Source organism: Bombyx mori, chromosome 9, assembly GCF_030269925.1.
Source record: "Bombyx mori chromosome 9, ASM3026992v2".
Classification (NCBI taxonomy): Eukaryota; Metazoa; Arthropoda; class Insecta; order Lepidoptera; family Bombycidae; genus Bombyx; species Bombyx mori.
Genome location: NC_085115.1, coordinates 11,713,283 through 11,734,862, shown reverse-complemented (window position 1 = coordinate 11,734,862; position 21,580 = coordinate 11,713,283). Strand labels below are relative to the sequence as shown.

General features: G+C 38.6%; 2 protein-coding genes across 4 annotated transcripts in view; one reads left to right on the top strand and one right to left on the bottom strand.

The window, feature by feature from the left end:
* The window catches only part of LOC101743653 (Fanconi anemia group M protein), a 20,256-nt gene extending 10,127 nt beyond the window's left edge, over positions 1 to 10,129 (top strand). The window contains exons 11-19 of one of the 3 annotated variants that reach the window (XM_062669963.1): positions 980 to 1,049; positions 1,901 to 2,092; positions 2,560 to 2,740; positions 3,319 to 3,504; positions 4,040 to 5,116; positions 5,354 to 6,009; positions 6,477 to 6,652; positions 7,142 to 7,241; positions 8,064 to 10,129. In XM_062669963.1, coding sequence (XP_062525947.1) covers positions 980 to 1,049; positions 1,901 to 2,092; positions 2,560 to 2,740; positions 3,319 to 3,504; positions 4,040 to 5,116; positions 5,354 to 6,009; positions 6,477 to 6,652; positions 7,142 to 7,241; positions 8,064 to 8,282 — 2,857 coding nt within the window. In that variant the 3' untranslated portion in view covers positions 8,283 to 10,129. 3 annotated transcript variants of the gene reach the window in all.
* Positions 9,020 to 21,580, bottom strand: LOC101743516 (cell division cycle 5-like protein). The gene is made up of 12 exons (XM_038012815.2): positions 21,278 to 21,580; positions 20,929 to 21,194; positions 20,273 to 20,403; positions 19,537 to 19,696; positions 19,155 to 19,323; positions 18,832 to 18,966; positions 17,709 to 17,863; positions 12,103 to 12,261; positions 11,682 to 12,022; positions 11,231 to 11,422; positions 10,330 to 10,535; positions 9,020 to 9,930 (listed from the first exon to the last, which is right to left on the bottom strand). Exons 1-12 carry the CDS (start codon positions 21,320 to 21,322, stop codon positions 9,478 to 9,480), a joined length of 2,412 nt encoding a protein of 803 aa, XP_037868743.2. The 5' UTR covers positions 21,323 to 21,580; the 3' UTR covers positions 9,020 to 9,477.

The window sequence follows — 21,580 nt, the reverse complement described above, 5'->3', positions numbered from 1 at the left end:
CTGAGACTGAAGAGATGCCGCGCTTTGTTGAAGCGGTACGCAGGAAAAAAATATCGGGAAATTCTTTTTTCGGATGAAAATTTTTTTACCGTAGAAGAGAGCTACAACAAACAAAATGATAAGGTGTACGCACACAGTAGTGAAGAAGCGAGCAACCGTATTCCGCGTGTCCAACGAGGTTATTTTCCATCCTCGCTCATGGTATGGTTGGGAGTTTCTTATTGGGGCTTAACAGAGGTATATTTTTGTGAGAAAGGTGTAAAAACGAATGCAGTTGTGTATCAAAATACAGTCCTGACGAACCTTGTGGAACCTGTTTCTCATACCATGTTCAATAACAGGCACCGGGTCTTCCAACAAGATTCGGCGCCAGCTCATAGAGCGAAGAGCACACAAGACTGGCTGGCGGCGCGTGAAATCGACTTCATCCGGCACGAAGACTGGCCTTCCTCCAGTCCAGATTTGAATCCGTTAGATTACAAGATATGGCAACACTTGGAGGAAAAGGCGTGCTCAAAGCCTCATCCCAATTTGGAGTCACTCAAGACATCCTTGATTAAGGCAGCCGCCGATATTGACATGGACCTCGTTCGTGCTGCGATAGACGACTGGCCGCGCAGATTGAAGGCCTGTATTCAAAATCACGGAGGTCATGTTGAATAAACTTAAGTGTCATAAGAATCTATGTTTTGTTAAGTTCATTTTGGTATATGAATGGTTACATAATGAATAAACTTGTTTCAATTATTTTACATTAAACATGTGACAGAATTTATGACCTGACTAGGTATATGGTAGTGTGTGATTTGTTTTTATAGATTTAATATATTATTAATCCCTTTTTTTATATTTGCACTCCTTCTTTATATTTTCTATAAGTGTGGGAAATTTCATACTGCGCCGTCCGCGCAATTTTCGTAAAAAGGGGTACATATGTATTAATATATAGATAATGATCGTAAAGTATTAAATTCTATAGGTGCGGTAGGACGGGTCGCGAACGTGGAGGACAAGTGTATATTCTAGTCACGGAAGGAAGGGAGCATCAGGTAACCTTGTCTTGTATTATATTTTGAGGAAGCAAGGGATTATGGTATGGAATTTTGATCACGGGGCGGAGTAGCATGAGGTCTAAGTCTCAGGTGTATGGTAAAACGGTCACCCCACCATGCAAATCGGAACGCATTACTGCTTCGCGACAAATGTAGGAAAGGTTACCACCAATAAAGATATTCAGTTTAGATTACTTTATTTTTAGATTAGATTAAAATACCTAAAAGACAGATAAAGCACTGTCACTGTCGTCGTTATAATCAGACTTGCGATAATATTTCTTTTGTTTTTAATACTACTTTTGCTAAAATCATTTTATTAATCTATAGACCATCATCCTATAATAGGTTTGGTGAATTAGCAAACAGTCTCGCCGCCATTGAAAAGGTCACAGTAACCTGTGTCCATTTCCTTGGCATATGACATTCCCGATCCTGCGGAAAGAATGGAAAGCAGTCGACGTCGCCCCAAACACGTCATTTCGGATCCTCTCGATCCACTAACGGTGCTTTTAGGTACCTCAAGCACCGGTCACCGTTCTCGTCGAACCCGTCGCTTGCGACGAAGGGCTCGACGAGTAAATTAACCCTAAGACACAGCCCACTGAGTTTCTCGCCGGATCTTCTCAGTGGATCGCGTTTCCGATCCGGTGGTAGATTCTGCGAAGCACGGCTCTTGCTAGGGTTCGTGTTAGCAACGTCGTCAGGTTTGAGCCCCCTGAGTTCACCTACTAGTTAAGGTTCCACTGAAATAGCCTCTCAAGGCTATCAGCTTAGGTAGGAAAAAAAATTGCATATATTTATATTATTTTATTATTACACTTTCAAAGCTCTACGTCTATTTGCAGACATTAATGGATTGTATGCGTCAAAGGGACGGACTGAACGCGAAACTGTTGCAGTCAAACGAAATCAAGGAGAGCCTTTACAAGCGCAACCCGCGCATGATGCCGCACGACTTCACGCCCAAATGTCAAATGTTGCACATCACGGTCGCCAAGAGAAACGAAACGAAACAAAACAATGAGAATTGTAAAAAGGTATTATCGTATTGAGTGTTAGAAGTCGTCGCGGCCTAAAGGATAAGACGCCCGGTTCGTCGTCTCGAGCGATGCAACTGTGCCGGTGTTCGAATCCCGCAAGCGGGATACAATTTTTTTTTTTTTTCAAATTAATACGTAATCAACGAATGATTTGTACGATAAAGGAATAACATAATTAAACCCGACAAAATTATGTTTAAATTGTAGTAATTTCAATAATAAGGGTAGGCCGCACCATACTGCAGACAGACATTAAATTTTACAATTAAATTACATATAAAATATGATGTTTAAATATTTCAAGCTGAGCGAGCCGCAAGTTCCTTTTTTCACTCGCTCAAACCTCACTATCTAATGAAAATACTGCTTTGCATAGATACAGGCGGAACAGTGATACCCGCCCATCCGTGTCTTACCATACGCCACCAATAATGAGGCAGTAAGATGTCTTTCCGTTTGCACAGGGTCAGAAGAACATTCGTTCAATGCTGCTAAGCAAATCGAAGGAGCCTTCGAATACAACGAAAAAATCGAAAGGCAAATCGGAACTCATAACAAATGAACAATACGGCAAATTGTCGCCCGAGACCATCTCTGAGAATAAATACTTTGCTGAACACAAAGAATACTGGTCCATGGACAGAGGTCAGTTTTTTTGATAATTATTAGCTCAGCTCACGGGTGAGCGATCGCGAGCACTTGTTGATTGACTTCGTAACTTCGTTTAAACATTTGAAGTAACGGAAAAAATACTCATGTACATGAATTACAATAAATTTATATGTAATAATAATATACCGTTATAACCCATAGACACTCACGGTTAGGCTGGTCCACAAGTTTAAAGTTGCTCAGCGAGCTATGGAGAGGGCTATGCTTGGAGTTTCTCTGAAAATTCGAATCCGGGACGAGGTGATCCGACAGAACCAAAGTTATAGACATAGCACAGCGAGTTAGTAAACTGAAGTGGCAATGGGCTGACCATATTAGCCGGACAAATAACTGTTGGGGTAAACGCGTTCTGAGTGGTGACTGCGAACTGGAAAACGCAGTGCAGGACGCCCTCAGGCTCGGTGGAGTGATGATCTGTGCAGGGTGGCTGGCAGGAACTGGATGAGAGAAGCCGAGGATCGTGCTCAGTGGCGAACAATTGGAGAGGCCTACGTCCAGCAGTGTACTGCTATAGGCTGATGTTGATGAAAAATATACTTGATTATTTTCAGAAACATATCTAAAGGATGATAGTAATGTTGAAACAAATTTGGATATGTCGAAGTGGTTGGAACTGCAGAGAACTCTACAGGACACTGTGAACGTTGAACATTCGGAGGACACAGTTCTTCTGACCGAACTACTTCAGTTCAGTAAAACGAAAAAAAACGAATTGAAAAATTCACAGAACAGTCTCGGTAAGTATTTAGCGGTAGAAGAAATTATGTTTGAACATTACAAGGTACTTGTCATACTCGAGGTGCACGTGCGCTCGTGACGAGGTCGCCTGATGAAGTGAAACAATGAACGTTAGCAAACGCGTTCCTCGTGCGTATGCGTGCGAGAGAGATAGGTGTAGGCTGCGAGTGAGACAGTACCACTGACTACTGTCGCATCGTGTTACATAGTTGATACGGAATCCAGTGGTCGTCTTGCTAACAAAATAATATTTATTGCGACTGTAAAGCATATTTTTTATTAATATTGTGAGTTACAACGGCTGTCCTACCCTTCAAACCGAAACGCATTACTGCTTCGCGGCAGAAATAGCGCGAACTTACTAGTTATCTGAGTCAACATTTCAAGTTAACTGAAACTTGAAGCTGTTGATCTGCAGTAAGCTGATAGCGGAAACGATATTACGTATTAACTGTCCTAATATCGTTATTGGTCACTATCAAAATTACATTTTTTTTGTGGCTTTAAAAAATAGTATATATTACACATTTTCAGCTTCACAAGAATTCCTCACAAAATTGCAAAAGCCCTCTCCGGTTAAATCGAAACAGGCAAGGAAGAGGCAAAAGATGGCGAGCTCGCCCGGCAAAAAGAACGGAGATATCAGGGCCTTATTCAGTACGGCGACCAAGTCGACCAAAAGCTACACGAAATTAATCAACGATTTAGGCCTCCAAAATGATAACACGGCACCCGTTGCCTTCGTCGACCTTCTTGTGGATTTGAACTTAAATAACTCGAACTCGGAGAACAAATGTTATATCTGTGAAAACTTGTGCGAATGTAAAATTTTCAACGGTGTGTCAGATAAAAAACAAACTTCCGGTCTTTTGATCAATTTGAATGAAATAAATTTACCCGATGTAGATCTAATCGATTACATTTCTGCGAAGTCTATTAGTGAATACCGGAATAGGGCTGTCGAGGATCGAGCTTCACCTGACGTCAACAAAACAGATTTAGCTGAAAAAAATGTTTCAGCTAACTTTGATTTAGACTTGGAATTCGACTCACAGATCTTTAGTGAGAAATCGAATGACAATGAATTTGAAAAAGATGAGGTGAATAGAGAGAACAATTTTGATATAGGAGAACTTCATGATATATTTGCCAACAGTAGTCCTTTGGACAATTTTGAAGCTGAAAAAACTGATAAACCTGAAGAAAATGAGAAGAAGGTTCTGAGTTTTTTCGGTCTCGACAGCGTTGAAGATATATTTGCCGATTACGAAGATAGTTTCGATAAGAAATGCGACGAACCAGAGATGAAAGATATCGAGGCAGATAAAACTGACGATGTGACATTCCTAAACGTTCGTTCCACAACAGAAACTCACAAACCAATGCCAGATGAAAATCCGTTAAGTCCATCTATTTTATCTGGAAGAGTTAAACCCAAAGAACAGGTGACGTCGCCTATACTCTGTTCTCAAAAAGGCAAATTCGAGCTGAGCACCAAGAAAGAGATACATCGGAACTCTACACCGATCGCTAAAAAGAGTCTATTATTTGATAAAATAGACAACAATGCAAGTTCTAAAAATAAAAATACATCAAACACAACCGAAGATAGTACGTTTACAATAACCCAAGTACTTGAATTAATTAACAAAAAAACCGAAGATGAGAAAGCACTTGAATCGGTAGCTACACATTCAAAAACTGATATAAACGACAATGAGGATAATTTATGCGTTTCTCCTATTCTACCATCACAGACTGAACGCAAGAAGTTAACCGATTTGACGAAATCTAATAGAAACTCTTATTCCAGAGATCTTTCACAAAAGTCAAGTATAATAATTTCAGATAGTGACAGCGATTCCAAGGACACAGTCATCTATGATGCGGCTGATGTATTTGGCAAAAGCGAACGTGAAAATAATAGTGAAAGTGGCGGCTCGATTTCTCATTCCGACCAAGTTTCTAGTTTAATGCAAGATAAATTCCCTGTACAAATTGACTCTAAACGTAAATTAGTAATGGACGATGACGAGATAGCTTCTCCGTATTTTAGTAAAAAACCAAAGTTAACAAAGAGCCCCGACAAACAGAGAACATTAAAAGAAAAGATTTTGGCTTCCGTTAGTTCGTTCAAGGTTAAACAAAAGTTCGATAACTTCCATTGCTCCGTTTCCCAAAGCAACGTCTTGTCGCAAAAGGAAAATAGAAATCCACAATTTGCTTCTCAATTTGCGAAAACTACAAGCGCTACCGAGAAAGATGTCAAAGGAAATTTGGAGTTCTTGCAAAACTATCGACGCGATCCAAATAAGCTGCAACAAAGCTTAATGAATAAGTTTAGTACAATATTTAATAATAGAAGCCCTGAGAAATTACAATCACCGCAAAAACGGAAAATTGCTTTCGACGATAGCGATGACGATTTCATCTTAGATGATAAAAATAAATTTGCCGACAGTCCCGCGCGAAAAAGTTCGCCCAAAACAATCAAAATTAAAAAAGTAAGTGACACACAAAATCCAAGCATTGATTAGTATTAGAATGATCACATTTCGTCTTCTCGCATTAAAACTGTATAATCTCAAAACTTACTAATTTTACAGGAGAGTGTTTTAAAGGTTTAACATGTGATATTTTTAATATTAATCATCTTTGCAACTTTTATTTTTTACCAGTTACATTATCTGTCTTTTAAAGATAAAATTATGTATTAATTTTGTTAATAGTAGACAAAACATAAGTAAACTACGAAAAACAAAAATTAAAACTTAACTACGCTCTTTTGTCAATATTTATGAGAAAAATACTGGTGATACCAAATGATTCCGCATATTAACTCAATTTCGAATATTTTTGGAAATTGTGCACTTTTAATGCGAAAAGACGATTTGTAAACGAAAAAGTCAACCTTAACTAATTTAAGATGAGAATTTTCTATACGTATTTAAGTCTTCATTGTTATTTACAGAAAAAAAAGAAATGTAACTCTTACTTGGATCTGGAAGCAGAACTGTCTGATGAAGATGATCGCGACAGTGGTGATGAACTGTCAGACGAAAGCGTCGGTAGTATCATCGACTTCATATGTGACGACAACGTAACGCAACACGAGGATGTGCAGGCACTTTACCTCAAAACAACAAAGTACGTATTATCCCATTTAAACACCCTATTTATTCCCCCCCTGATAACCCGGTCAGGTATTTAGGCAAAAGTAACAAAGTTATTGTATATCATCGGTTCTTGATACGGGTGCAAATTTTCAAGTTAATCGGAGGTTTTGAAGTTAGTAGAAATTACGCTGAAGGCTTCCGTTGCAAAATAGATACAGATCAAACTATTCAAATATTTTATTCTATTCAAATAAGCTATTCAAACCCTATTCAAATAACTCTGAAACCGACACTATCGACATGTAAAAATGCATGCATTTGTTACGCTGATTGATAAACAGCTGAACAGATTACATTAAGATCTCAAAATAATCAAAAAATACGGCTATAGCCCAACCTATACTTATGTTTGTAACTAATTCCTAATTTCACCGCAACTTTCCTTTGATTTGAACCTAGTGAATGTACCACTATATGACACGATCTTGTTTGCATGTTTATATTATTATCGGTTTCGCAGGAGTCCCCTAAAACAAGGAGGCTTCAAGATACCGGAGTTACCTAGAAGACTGAAGGAAGATATTTTATCGCAATTTGTTGAAGAAGATTCATATGAAATGGTACGGTCATATTTATTTTATAACTGACTAGCGACCCGCCCTCGCTTCGCTTCGGAAACTGTAATTTATTATTGACTTCTCCATTATTAATGGATGTTCTTATACATATAACCCTTCCTCTTCAATCACTCTATCTATTAAAAAAAACCGCATCAAAATCTGTTGCGTAGTTTTAAAGATTTAAACATATATAGGGACAGAGAAAGCGACTTTGTTTTATACTATGTAGTGATATTTTAAACTTAGAAAGAAGAAAGAAGCGAATTAAATTGCGAATTATAAACTTCCTTTGTCCTATTGTATGAGGTTTCTGCTAGGGATTCCGTAAGTATGACGGTGCGCAGATCTTTGGGAGTGGGCCGCGGGCCCATAGATGTCCTTAGGACCCTATCTATCAAACGACTGTCCTTGTACTTCACCTTATATCCATCCTCTGCCCGGGCTCAGAACACACGCGGGCGGGGGTTACCTGTGGTCAACACTACAACCAGACTCGCGACGTCACCCCGAGGACGCCCAAAAGTTTGGTTCAGAACGCGATACCCGGCTTCGATACATGGCCGACTGGATTGCTTTTCCACAGTACATTGTGAAGCTGACCTTAGTATCGTGATAATTAAACAAAGTTTTATTTGGTATTTCGATAAAAGCACTTATTTGTCCCAGCGCATAACATTATGTAACTTGACCGCATTACTTGTTCCAAGAAGTGGACAATTTTCATAATTTTAGCGATAGTCACAATGGAGCGTAACCGGTTTTCACTAGTAGTAGATAATAGTCAAGAGTACTGTTAAAATGGTTTATCTAATAATATTACAGGATAGTTTCTGTGTAGACTCTCATATTGGACTTACTCAAGTCAATGAAGTCTCTGCACTTGAAGTGGCGGAAATGGTTTTAGAAAAACGCAGAAAAAAGAAGAAGAAAAGTAGAATACAGGAGCCACAGTCTCCAGAAGCTGGTGACAGTCCTCTTGTGAAGCGAAGTAACAAAAATTGTAAGAGGTCAATACAAAGCGATTCAGATGACAGCAGCTGACGTATGTTAATAATAGATTATAATATTTAATTTTAGAATATGAATTTGAGAAAGAACCATCAAAATAACTTGTTAGTAGTCTGTAGTCTTTTTCTTTTTAGCCGACTTCAAAAAAGGAGGAGGTTCTCAATTCGTCGTATTTTTTTTTTTTTGTTTTTAACATCAACTTAGCAACAACGAATTGCTGTAACTATTTAAGAGACATGCTGAATGTTCTCCTAGACTCTAGAGCAATTTTGTGTGTTACATATTTATGGTTTCATGCATTTCAAGTTTCCAATCTTGATGGATAGTGTCGTACACTTGTAACCAAGCCAACAATTATATTATGGCCTACTAGAAATTCAATATTAAATTTAAATTTAATTTGTTAATTGATGATCTTTGTATCCGTAGATTCGTATATACATTTGGTTCTGTGATATAAATTATCAATCTAACTGTAAATATCAATTATAATCGAGATATATTGTACTACGAATTATGTCATTTGTAAATAATAGTATATTGTAATACATACATGTAAAGATAAATGTGACCAGTTTTTTCTTCCATACTAAAACTACAGAGTAACCTCGCAAAAAATATACATACCTTACCATCGAAAGAAGATTGATGTTGGTAAATTTCCGCAATGTCAATAATCTAAAGTATGGAGTTCTTATATCCATTATATAAATAGTATATAAACTAAATCTTTAACATTCTAATGGATTTAACTACATTGAAACAAAAAATACTACTTATTTATGATTTATTCTGACCTTATTGTGTAGATATAATCGTTGTTTTTTTTTTAAATTATAGTGTGACTAATGATCTAATGCGAAAATAAACACGCACACTGGTAAACATGTGTTGTCGAACCATTAAAAATGAGGTTTAAAAAACTATAATGGAAACCTGATATTTATTACATATTTTTGTTATAATCCTACTACCTATTATTCCAGTGTTTATTATTGTTACTCATCTTCTAATAGAAACGTTGTCATTAACTATACTACAGATAGTCTTGATCCACTGTTTAGTTTTTACTATTAATTCATCAGCACTAAATATCAGATACGTCGATACAGAGGTAAAACTTTTAACTGCAGCTTCAAATGTATGAGAAACAATTTTGCGGACAAACGATAATATCTTCCTTAACTTAGTGCGTCATTACTCCATTTTAATATTTACAAGAACATTTTTATGCAGTCGTTTTTTGAGAATTAACATTTTCGGAAACTTGACTTTTCTTCCCTTTCTGCATGTTTTCTACCTCGGTCTGTAGTTCTGAGTATCGCTTTTGCAAAAGCTTCTCGCGTTCAGTCTGTCGGCTGACGTCTTCGGTCAACGATTCTATTCTACGTGGAATGGCCGCTTTCTCCTGTTCAGCCAAGAATTTAAAGGTCGATAATTCTAAATTAGCTTGTTCTATTTGATCTTGTAATTCTTGAAACTGTTTTATGAGAGCTGCGGCACGACTCTGGTAACCTCCTGTTAGCACACGAAGTTTCTTTTCCATTTTTGAACATTTTTTTGCTTCCTTCGCCATGTGATTTCTATTCTGCTCTAATCTTTTCTCAGCAGATTCTAAACGATCCTTCTTGCTTGCCAAATTAGCACGCGTGTAACGATGTTGACCGGGTAGAAAAAGTACCTATAGGAAAATGTGTGTAATTACTGTAATGTGCTAATTGATTGATTTCTTTAATCCTACGATTCAGTTAGTAAAAAGGATTATTGGAAAATTATATATAGATTTAACATTATAAGCATTTTGATCTCGGCCACTTCTGTACCACCACTTCACATTATATTTAGTATAATAAGTATTATTACATTATATTTGCAAGCCAGATTTTGTTTCTTTTTATTTGTGTATTTATGTGTCTTTAGCTTGTGATGTGTATTGTGAGCCTAATAAAATAAATAAATAAATAGTAACATAACACTTCCAAAGAATAGGTGCTTTGATTTAGTCAGCCACTAAAAAAAATTGGTAGCATTGAAATATTGTGCGAAAAGGGTAAAAAAAATAATACTATGATTCTCATACCTGTGCTAAACATTCCTCCCAGACTTGAGTGTACGCGTCTATACTAAGGTCCCCATGACTCATTCCCGCTTTCACGACTTCCATTTCTTTCTTCAGTGCTTCTTTAGCGGCAGCTAATTCTTCGTCAGCAAACTCTTCATATGGATGCTGTTCTAAGTATGCTAAATGGGATGCTTGTAGTTGAATAGCACGCTTTTTATCTACACCTGAAAAATATAATTCTATTAATATTTGAATGTCTTTACACTCTTAAGGTGAATTTTGATTCCTGTATTCCGATACCTTTGTTAGGTTACGCGATGCTACAGAATTACCGCATATTAAAATTTAAATGCTTATGTATTCACGAAATCGAATTATTAATCGTATCCGTAGTAATGGCCTCAATCAGTTCATGCCACATAGGGTAATAAATGGGCTTCATTTTCAGAGCTTACCGAAACTAACTTGATTTTTTGATTGTGTCACTCTGTCTTTGTAAAATACTGATGTTAACAAGGTATGTTGAGAGCACGGTTCATACTGTAGCAACAAAATTCAAAACGTTGAGCAAATTTATATTTGTAAAAGCTACGGCCACCAGACTGGTGATGGCGGTACAATAGCTGGTCAGTAACCACCAACGAGGCAATCAAGTATTTATTTATTGCTTAGATGGGTGAACGAGCTCAGCTGGTGTTAAGTGGTTACTGGAGCCCATAGACATCTACAACGTAAATGCGCCACCCACCTTGAGATATAAACTAAGGTCTCAAGTATAGTTACAGCGACTGCCTCACCCTTCAAAGTGAAACGCATTACTGCTTCACGGCAGAAATAAGCAGGGCGGTGGCACCTATCCGCGCGGACTCACAAGAGGTCCTACCACCAGTGAAATGTTTGAATGTGTGAAATAAGAAACCTTCAGGCGGGTCCCTGAGGGCATCGTAGTGCAGCATGGTGACCATCTCGGCTTTGAGCAGTTCCTCGGCGTGCTGCAGCGGCGTGAGGGCGGACAGCGAGGCGGCACCGCGCAGCACCGACACGTTGACGTCGGCCGGACGCGCCGCGCCGCGCTGCACCGCCAGCGAGCGACGCGACAGCTCGGCAGCGCCTGCCGATAATCAAACCGAGTTGGTCGTAGCGACTTTTAAGTTCAATGAAGTTCAAACGACGAGTACATTTCATATGTGGCTTATAAGTAAAAATCCTCGCAAAAAAAACTTTCCAAAGGTATAGGCGATGGGTTCGTTAATAATTCTTACAAGAGCATTTCTCAACGTGCACATACCATATGGCCTGGCTCAAATTATAATATTACAGAATCATTCTGCGTAGATCAGACAAGGTGTTATGACGAACGGAAAACTTACGTTTTTCTTCTTGTTCCTTAGCATATCTAGCATCAGCATCAGCTTGGTCCTCCACGGAAACGACTGCGGCCGAATCGTCCTTATCTTCACCAGCCTCTTGCTCCGGCACCACGATTTCATAGTCATTTCTCGGAACAGGCAGAGATTGCAAAGCGTTTCTGACTGATGTTTTTGCTTGTTTTTGAAGTTGATGGGAAATTTGAGGAGTGTCACCACCATTCACTCTGTCTTCAGGGTTGATATTAAGTTTATCTCGCAAGCCTGGGGTCAGCCCAAGCTGACTATTGCCATGTCCTGGAGTGTTAAAACTGCCAGGTGTGGACACTTCACTGCGAGATGATCTGAAACAAAATAATGATTTCAATATCTATCTATCTACTGAACAATGTGGACAGTATTTAAACTTTTGATGCAAAAATACCTGAATGGTGTAGCCAGAACAGTGTTAGGTGTGGCCACAACTTGATTTTGAGGTAGTGCCCCAGAAAAATCACTCTCATGTAATGGAGTGTTCAAGCCTCCTTTCAATGGGGTGTCCACATGAGTTAGTGCCATTACATTCTGTGCTTCCATTAGAATTCTGTAATTAAAATATTTTTCTTAGTAAGTTATAACAGCATAATTAATATCAAAAATAATTTTATTTCATGTATTTGATATAAAACTAAATGAAACGACAAGTGTTGGGCAACTTTACCATAGAAAGCAAAATTTATAGCGACCTGCGACTGTAACAGCAGCTCCTCCCCACGCTATATCGTCTCTTCGCATTAAAAGTAATTTCCAAAAATATTCGAAATTTAGTTAATATGCGTAATCATTTCATATCACCAGTATTTTTCTCATAAATACTGTCAAAAGAGCGTAGTTTAGATTTTTTAATTTTTCTTTTTACCTATGTTTTGATTACTATTAACAAAATTAATACATAATTTTATCTTACTTTAAAAGACAGATAATGTAACTGGTAAAAAATAAAAAATAAATGTTGCAAAAATGATAATATTAGAAATATCAGATGTTAAACCTTTAAAATTAGTAAGTTTTGAGTAAAATTAGTAAGTTTTGAGATTATACAGTTTTAATGCGAGAAAACGATATCGACGCCTGAAAGGCAAACGTGACTAAGCGACAATGCGTGACCTTTACAGTAGACTAATTTAAAGTTGAAATACCTGAAAAAAAAACCAATTTTAACGAATCTAGCTGTAGGATTGAAATGATTTTAATAGACCTAGAAATATATATTTTTTTGCGCATCGAATATGGTTATTGCCTATCATTTATATACAAAGCAGTTATTATGTGTTCCGTTTGACGTCCGAAGTCCATTATGAGAGTACATCGTATGATTTCCACTGCAGGTCGCTAAATTTGACTACTTCCGTTTCCTAAGTCCCATCTACAGCGCCCTCTATAACGTCTGGAACCGAACCAACAAGCAAAGACAAGCCGCCATATTTGTCATTGTTGCGTCGTTTTTTCCCACGTGCAGTCGTTAATATTTTAAGAAGTTAGTAATTTAAAATGTTATAAGCAACTTTCGAGATTTGAAGTAGAAAGTTTGTTTCAAACAAGTGTTATGATTATCTTCCGTTTCGTGAAAACCTCCAAGGCTCTACAATGAGTGACGAGGTTATCGCGCCTTTCAAAGTAAAATTTCTTCGGATATTTCTTCGGGTTCGTCTGAAAATAAAGACTAGGGACCAGCAAGAAAACTTCGAAGAAGTGACTGGTCGCGAGATCTGAATAAAAGGTTTGACTTACTGTCGCAATAATGGGTGAGTCATATGAATATTATTTTAACTTCGAATCATGCTATTGCTGGTCGTGCACCAGTGGTCCCGCCTTTACACTTACAAATACCAACATCTTATAATAATAATGTCTGATCTGGTTTCAACTTCCAATCGAAATTAGACAACGACGAATAGTTTTTACGTCTGCCACCAGACCGTCCGTTACCACCAGAAGCGGGTAGGTTTTGAAATTTGAGCATTTCTATAAAAGAACCAGATATGCAAAGATTTGACTAGCCGACTTGGAACGCGGTGCAGGATTCGGAGAAAAAAATGTTTTCCTGCGTTATCTAATGCTCTTTTGGCACAGAACGAATGCGTTATGCTGCCTTACAAAACCTTGCCGACTGGTCACATTCAGAGAACGTTCATCTTAATACTTCCGCCTTTTACGAAAAGTTTAAACCGCTATTCGGTAACGATTTCGCCTATAAAAGTTTCTAACGATATCCTTCAAATAATTTTCGATAAGCGAGCCGAGGTTATACGATAGCGTCGTAGATACCTCATAAAGAAATTAAAGGATAGATATATCAGGGAAGATATAGAGAAAATATCTTCTTCTTGTGATTATGTTTAACCCCAACTTATTATTGGCATATATACAGAAAATTGGTGGTATTGATAAATTACAAAAGCGGCACCGTCTGCTACTCGCATCCGGCCCGCATCGCCGGAACCCTCGGCTTGTACTGCCAATGCAAAGCCATGTCGAGGTAGGCCACATTCCAATACATCTAAAGAGGCCGAAAACAGATATTCTGTGCGATGCTATCCAAATAATTCCTCAGCAAGAAAAACGGGGGGAGGGGGGAACAAGTACAAAGTGGAACGAAAATCAGGAAATAAAAATAAATTACTCAACAGCATTTTCAGGCGGATGTCTAAGACTATATCGAAACACCTGGACTCGATCCACCAAACGTAATATTGAAATTAATAATAACTTGATGTCAATCAAAATCCAGAATTTAATTCAATAGAGCTTTAGAACCCGCACCCCCGATACCGTCTTTCAGATTTCCTCTTTTCATACTTCCCAAGACCAATAAAAAATCGAACAATTTTCAACCTCAAGGCATTGAACAAGTACATGAAACAGTCTTTTTCACCTTTTCCACCATCGTTCCTAAGTTTTATAACAGATTGGAATGTCAAACTGGATTTGAGCCAGGCCTATTATCATCTATCAATGACGTTTCTCGGGATCAGTTATCAGGGTCGTCTACTTCAGATGATATGCCTGCCATTCGGCTTAGCTGCACCACCGCGGATTTTTGCTTCAGTGATAAACTAAATAGCCGAAATACTTCGCCAGAAGGGTCTGCGACTAGTGGTTATCTGCTTGTACACCAGGGCAGAACATCTCCCGCCATCGGAGCAAAGCTTATCCATATTATCTGGAACCGCTGCGTTCATTTACAGTGCGTTTCCAGAGGTCTTTTTTGCCACGTACCAGCTGGCTATGGAATGAGCTCCCTCCACGGTGTTTCCCGAGCGCTATGACATGTCCTTCTTCAAACGAGGCTTGTGGAGAGAATTAATTGCCTACAAGGGCAAAAGACTTGTTGAAATCTCAAGTAACTATACTGAGACCTTAGAACTCATATCTCAAGGTGGGTGGCGGCATTTACGCTGTAGATGTCTATGGCCTCCAGTAACCACTGAACACCAGGTAAGCTGTAAACTCGTCCACCCATCTAAGCAACCGGTTATGACACTGACGAGCTTGATAGACTTTCTGGGAATCGTATGGGACACCAAATCCAAGACAAAGTCCCTGCCCAAGAATTTGCTCGTGCGACTTACTGCCGGCGGTTGGAACCTAAAGCAGGCGCAAAGCCTCTTAGGATATCTCAACTTTGCGACTTTCATCACCCACCGGGGAAAGTTGCTTTGCCGAGTCCTTGCAGTACCACAGCAACAAGCTCAGGAGGTATCCTCATTTACCAAAGCAGTATTCGGACGAGGTACGTACAGAGCTGGATTGGTGGTTAGAGAAAGTCAGTCAGAGCACACCAATTCATCCACAGAGAATGGCCACGAACCACGTCATCACCGACGCGTCGGACATTCAGTGGGGAGCCCTTGTAAACAACAGAACAGAATTTTCCTACATAAAGAACGAGGGAGGAACCCGGTCACGATAATTGCTAGATCTGACTGGAAAATTGCTTAACTTAATAGACCACCTCAAAGTTGTACTTCTCCCTCACCACCTACCGGGACTGTACAACACTGAAGCCGATCACCTCTTACGCAATCGCGGCGGCTTGGAGTGGTATCTCACAGAAAAAGCAACTACTAGGCTATTCAGCCTGTGGGGAACTTGTTGCGTCTCGGACCGCTCATGGATAAAAAACTATGTTTACCTCTTGTGAGTCCGCGCGAGTAGGTATTTTGCCCTGAAGCAGTGGTGCGTCTCGGTTTGAAGGGTGGGGCAGCCGTTGTAACTATACTTGAGACCTTAGATCTTATATCTCAAGGTGGGTGGCGCATTTACGTTCTAGACGTCTATGGGCTCCAGTGACCACTTAATACCAGGTGAGCTGTGAGCTCGTCCACCCATCAAAGCAAAACTCGAACGCCTGCCTCTACAACGCGTTCAGCAGATCTTGGCATTACTGACTAGCATGGCCGTTTCCGCCGCTCAGTCTGATATCCAGAGTGCTGGACCACCTCAACTCAACCTCAGGTCGGTACATACTAGTGGTACCCAAGTGCAAGAGGCCTGTAGAGGCCAGACCTGAAATCACCTGCCCTCAAGCGACTCAAGCTCAGAAATCTGAACATCAGTCTGGTGGACACTGACAATGCTACCGCCAGGCTGTCAGCAATCTACACCTGGAAGCTTGGTTCATTTTGGGTGGGACACGCTGACAGAGACATGCTGACAGGGACATGGACATCGGCAGGAGAGAAACTTACTATTATCGTGCTGGAGAGAGTACGATAAGAACATACGCCCCTATTTGGAATAAGGGGTAAGGTTTTGTCAAGAAAATGTATTAATTCTCGTGTACCCGAATTAGAAAATGTAGCTAGATTTCTGTTATCTGTATTTATCTCATGGTCACTCCTACCGGACCATTCTAGTTTATAAGTCTGTTATATAGCGTCGGTTTGTGAAACTCTATCGGATATAAAAAATAGCTTGGAGCCCGACAGTGAAACATACTGAAATCTATTTCCTTGACAAAGCCTGCACCTTCTAAATTACTGATATTTGGGTCGAAAACTAATTGATCTTCACACCAACAGTCCAGTTGGACATTCGTGGCTGCTCCTGACCAATTGATCATCGATGCAGTACACTGGCTACGCAATCTAATGAATATGACACAGCAAACCAGTGGGAATATTTAATCTATTCTTAGCAACTAAAGGCTCCACTAAGCCAGCTACTGCAGCGAGGATTAGTAGTTGGGTAAAAAGTCTTTTAGGAGACTCAGGTATTCAGGCCTCAGTTGGAAGCTGTAGAGCGGTGGTGAAAACTTTAAACTGGGTAGGAAATTACCAAATTAATGATATTTCAGCTAAAGATAACTGACAACATGAGCATACTTTTAGAAAGTTCTATCAAAAACTTATTATTAATGCATCAAACACTGATATAAATTCTGAGAAATCTTTCTCAGTATTTTCGTCCTAAATCTTATTAGGTCGATTTGAATTAAGTGGGTAATATTATACGGTTACCTTCAATTAATTTAAATTACGTGCTTAATTTAAGCTTTGCTTAATTAAACACAATAAGTCACATTGTTGCTTTTTAAATAAATATTATTTTATTTCAAATACAAGCCACCAGGAGATAACAAACAGTCTCTCATAATGGACTTCGGACGTCAAACGGAACACATAATATAGAAATTTTACCTTCCAATAAAATTTGTATTATGTTTCCTAAGACGTCCGAAGTCCAGATAATGTCTTCCTGGGGCTACATCCATCATTATGAGCCGAACAATGACAAATATGGCGGCTTGTCTTTGCTTGTTGGTTCGGTTCCAGACGTTATAGAGGGCGCTGTAGATGGGACTTAGGAAACGGAAGTAGTCAAATTTAGCGACCTGCAGTGGAAATCATACGATGTACTCTCATAATGGACTTCGGACGTCTTAGGAAACATAATACAAATTTTATTGGAAGGTAAAATTTCTATATTATCGCTTAGTCACGTTTGTCTTTCAAGCTTCGATATGTAGAGTGGTCGCTCGTTCTGTACCTGTCATGTTGTGCGGGCGTGCGCAGAGCAGTGGCGGGCGCGGGTGTGAGCGCGTACTGCGCGACCAAAGCGTCGGTAGCGGCCACCGCACCGCCCGACGCGGCCTCGCGAGCCGCCTCCGATGCACGCCCCAACTTTACCACCTGCTGCAGCTCCTACGTCACAACATCATGTTCGTTATGTAATTACATATTTTAATAATCGTATAATAACATCTTGGTAACAGAAATCGTGGGTAACAAATAAAATATTTACTGGTGGTAGGACCTCTTGTGAGTCCGCACGGGTAGGTACCATCGCCCCGCCTATTTCTGCCGTGAAGCAGTAATGCGTTTCGGTTTGAAGGGTGGGGCAGTCGTGACTATACTGAGACCTTAGAAACTATATCTCAAGGTGGGTGACGCATTTACATTGTAGATGTCTATAGGCTCCAGTAACCACTTAACACCAGGTGGGCTGTGAGCTCGTCCACACATCTAAGCAATAAAAAAAAGAAGGAAAAATCTAGTGATGATTAGCTCTGGCGATACACAATGCTATGCTAGAAGTCGTCGTGGCCTAAAGGATAAGACATCCGGTGCATTCGTGTGTAGCGATGCACCGGTGTTCGAATCCCGCAGGCGGGTACCAATTTTTGTAATGAAATACGTACTCAACAAATGTTCACGATTGACTTCCACGGTGAAGGAATAACATCGTGTTATAAAAATCAAATCCGCAGAATTATAATTTGCGTAATCACTGGTGGTAGGACCTCTTGGGAGTCCGCACGGGTAGGTACCACCACCCCGCCTATTTTCGCCGTGAAGCAGTAATGCGTTTCGGTTCGAAGGGTGGAGTAGCCGTTTTAACTATACTGAGACCTTAGAACTTATATCTCAAGGTGGGTGGCGCATTTATGTTGTAGATGTCTATGGGCTCCAGTAACCACTTAACACCAGGTGGGCTGTGAGATCGTCCACCCATCTAAGCAATAAAAAAAAAAAAATAATTGTAAAAACTTATAATTTTGATTTCTCTTCAATATTTTAATTTTCAACAGTTATTTAAAGTTTTTGATATTTGGTCTATCAATGATCACAGTAGATCTACTTTTGATAGATGGAATTAAAAAATAACATACTTGATCAGTAACTTGTGGCTCTGGCAGCACAAGTTTGCTGCGTTTTCTTGCCGGAGCATCACCTTGTAGCATGGCTTGTGGCACATCATTTTCCTTGCGTTGTTTTAACTTTTGCTTATCCTTGCGACGTTCTCTCTAAAAATATTAGAATAAAATTTTGTAATAAAATAAAATCTTTATAATTTTTAACCACAGAATAGATAGGTAGAAAAAATATACATGAATATAAAAAAAATGTAGATAGAAGCAGCATCTCATATTCCCTACTTCCTTACTTCCCTAACTTAACAACTTTAAGTATAAATTAAGTACATGTAACCAACCTCCTCTTTCTCAGAATGTAATTCACCGTCAAGGTGTTGTTGTCGGAGTCTTGAGAAATCAGGAGCCATGGGATCAACTACTTCAGTCGAAGTGTCATAGAAACCAGACGCTGGTCTCTTTTCAAATGGTATCTCAGCATTATAATCAACGCCACGTTTTTTTTTACGCCTGGGGAACAATGAAGCATTATATTAATAATAATATTATTATAAATAATAATAATAATAACAGCAAGTAGGCTATCAGCTTGTTCATCCGCCTATGCAAAGACAATCTTAAAAAATATAAAAATGTTACTCAATTTTACACGACCAATTGAATGTAAAATATTTACTTTTTTTTGTCTATTTCATATACATATAACTTATTGTGTTTTTAAACCTTAATGGTACAGCTATCCCAGCAGCACTGAGTTCCCTTCGCTTCTGTAGTGCAGCAAGACGACGGGCCTCTTCTAATTGCTTTTCACGAGCCTTCCTTTTAGCTTTCTTACCCTGAGTGTTAGCTAAACGTGCACGAGCTTCTGAGAGCATCTCCAATTCTAGTTATCAAGAATAAAATTATAATCAAAAATCATGAAACAATACAATTCTAAGCTTTGGCTGTGAAGTACATGTACAGCACTCGTTCTTTACCCTCAAAGTCTATAGTGTACATTTTCTAAATGGCCTCTCTAGCTGGTGTAAAAGTATCACTCTTAAAGCCAAAATTATATCGTGATCAACAATAATTTTTTATCTAGTCTTCATTTTTATAAATTTGAAGGAAAAAGATCATTGTGACACAAAAATGAAACACAGCACGTGTAAACTTCTGATGTTGTTCACACATACATTCTTAAAGATATACAGCTAAAATGAGTATATCACTTATGGGACGATGTAAAAACTTGTTGCTGTTGTTGAAATCAGCATGAAGTGCATCATCAACATACTTGGAATTCATAACTATCACTAACTTGTCTTCATTTTTAAGAGCTAATGGTTCTTTTTACATTCTGTGTTTTCAATTATGCAAAAATATACTAAACTATACAGTGAACTCTAACCTAAATTCACATTATTAACTGAATTCATAACTAAAAGACTAAATGATTTTTCAAATATGATTTGCTTACCATCTTCATCCATATCTTTTGGATCAGGTCTAGCAGGTTTTGTTTCTGGATTAGGATCAATCTCACCAGGCTTCAGCTTACGTGGATCATCACCCATGTCCTCACCTTCCTCTTTCTTTTGGGCTTGGTCTCTAGATGAGAATTAAAGGAGTTTACAGAATTTTATAATATTCATAGATAAGCATCTGTGGTCTGACAGATTGTGTTGTGAACCTGTGTTTTTGTTCCATTTCTGTTCCATTTGCCGAAGATCCAGCATTTTTAAACTGGAAAATATGCTTGAAAGAAGAATGCTTTAAACTTGAAAAGCGAGATAGCCGTTGCATAAAACAATTGATTTCCACATTATTTCTAAAGCTGTATGGCAGTCACATTCACATTATGATGTCTATGAACCCCATCTGTCTATTTAGAATATTAAAATAATTGTATTTAATCATCACACAAACTACAAGATGGTCAATTCAGATCTCTAGTTCTACACTATCTATCTTGCTTACTGTTGCCTGATTTGTTTAGTGTGATTAATTATTGATGCTAACACCAAAGCAACTTTTTCAGATACCTATGTGAGTGATTGAAACCAAACCTAACTACTTTACTCTGTTTTATTAGATACAAGGAACTCAAACTTAACAAGATAATTAATTACTTACAACAAATATTCGTATCTTTCCAAACATTGTGCAGCAGTACGTCCGATGATAGGAGCAATGGTCCTCCACTGAGTTGGCATCAATTTGGCCAAGTGCAACAACTTCTCGTCCTCTTCTCGGGACCATTCTGTTTTCTTTATACTTGGATCTAACCACTCGTACCAACGGGCTTTACATTGTTTTGCAGATTTACGATGGAGCAACGAAGCTATACGAGACCACTGATTTTTCCCATATTTCATTACAGCCGCTTTAAGGATTTCATCCTAAAGTGACACACAAATAACATTAGTATTAAGGAATCATAAGAAAGTATTAATAAAGAATACAAAATAGTAAAATAACAAACCTCGGTGTTGCGCCAAACGCCACCTTTTATCATAATCCGGGGCATGTTGGATAGTGTTTATTCAGCTTATAAATAAATGAAATCAATTAAATTTGAATAACTACTACTTAAATATGCAATAATTTTCATTAAAACGTCTCCATTTAGCGAAAATTTAATAAATTGAGATGTAAGGATAAATCAATGAAATCTAAATTCTATAATCCATCGACATTTTTTTTTGTACAAATTTTCCTTATTAGGAAAGGCAAGGGGATCTAAGCCCATATAGCCTTTAATCCATAGACAATACATACACAAGAT

What these genes read in the sequence shown, in the direction of transcription:
- LOC101743516 (XM_038012815.2), bottom strand. Translation starts at nt 21,322, where the DNA reads ATGCCCCGGATTATGATAAAAGGTGGCGTTTGGCGCAACACCGAG. An exon ending in AAAAGATATGGATGAAGATG is followed by an intron (nt 19,697 to 20,272) that starts GTAAGCAAATCA and finishes CTTGATAACTAG; the next exon opens with AATTGGAGATGCTCTCAGAA. An exon ending in TACATTCTGAGAAAGAGGAG is followed by an intron (nt 18,967 to 19,154) that starts GTTGGTTACATG and finishes TAATATTTTTAG; the next exon opens with AGAGAACGTCGCAAGGATAA.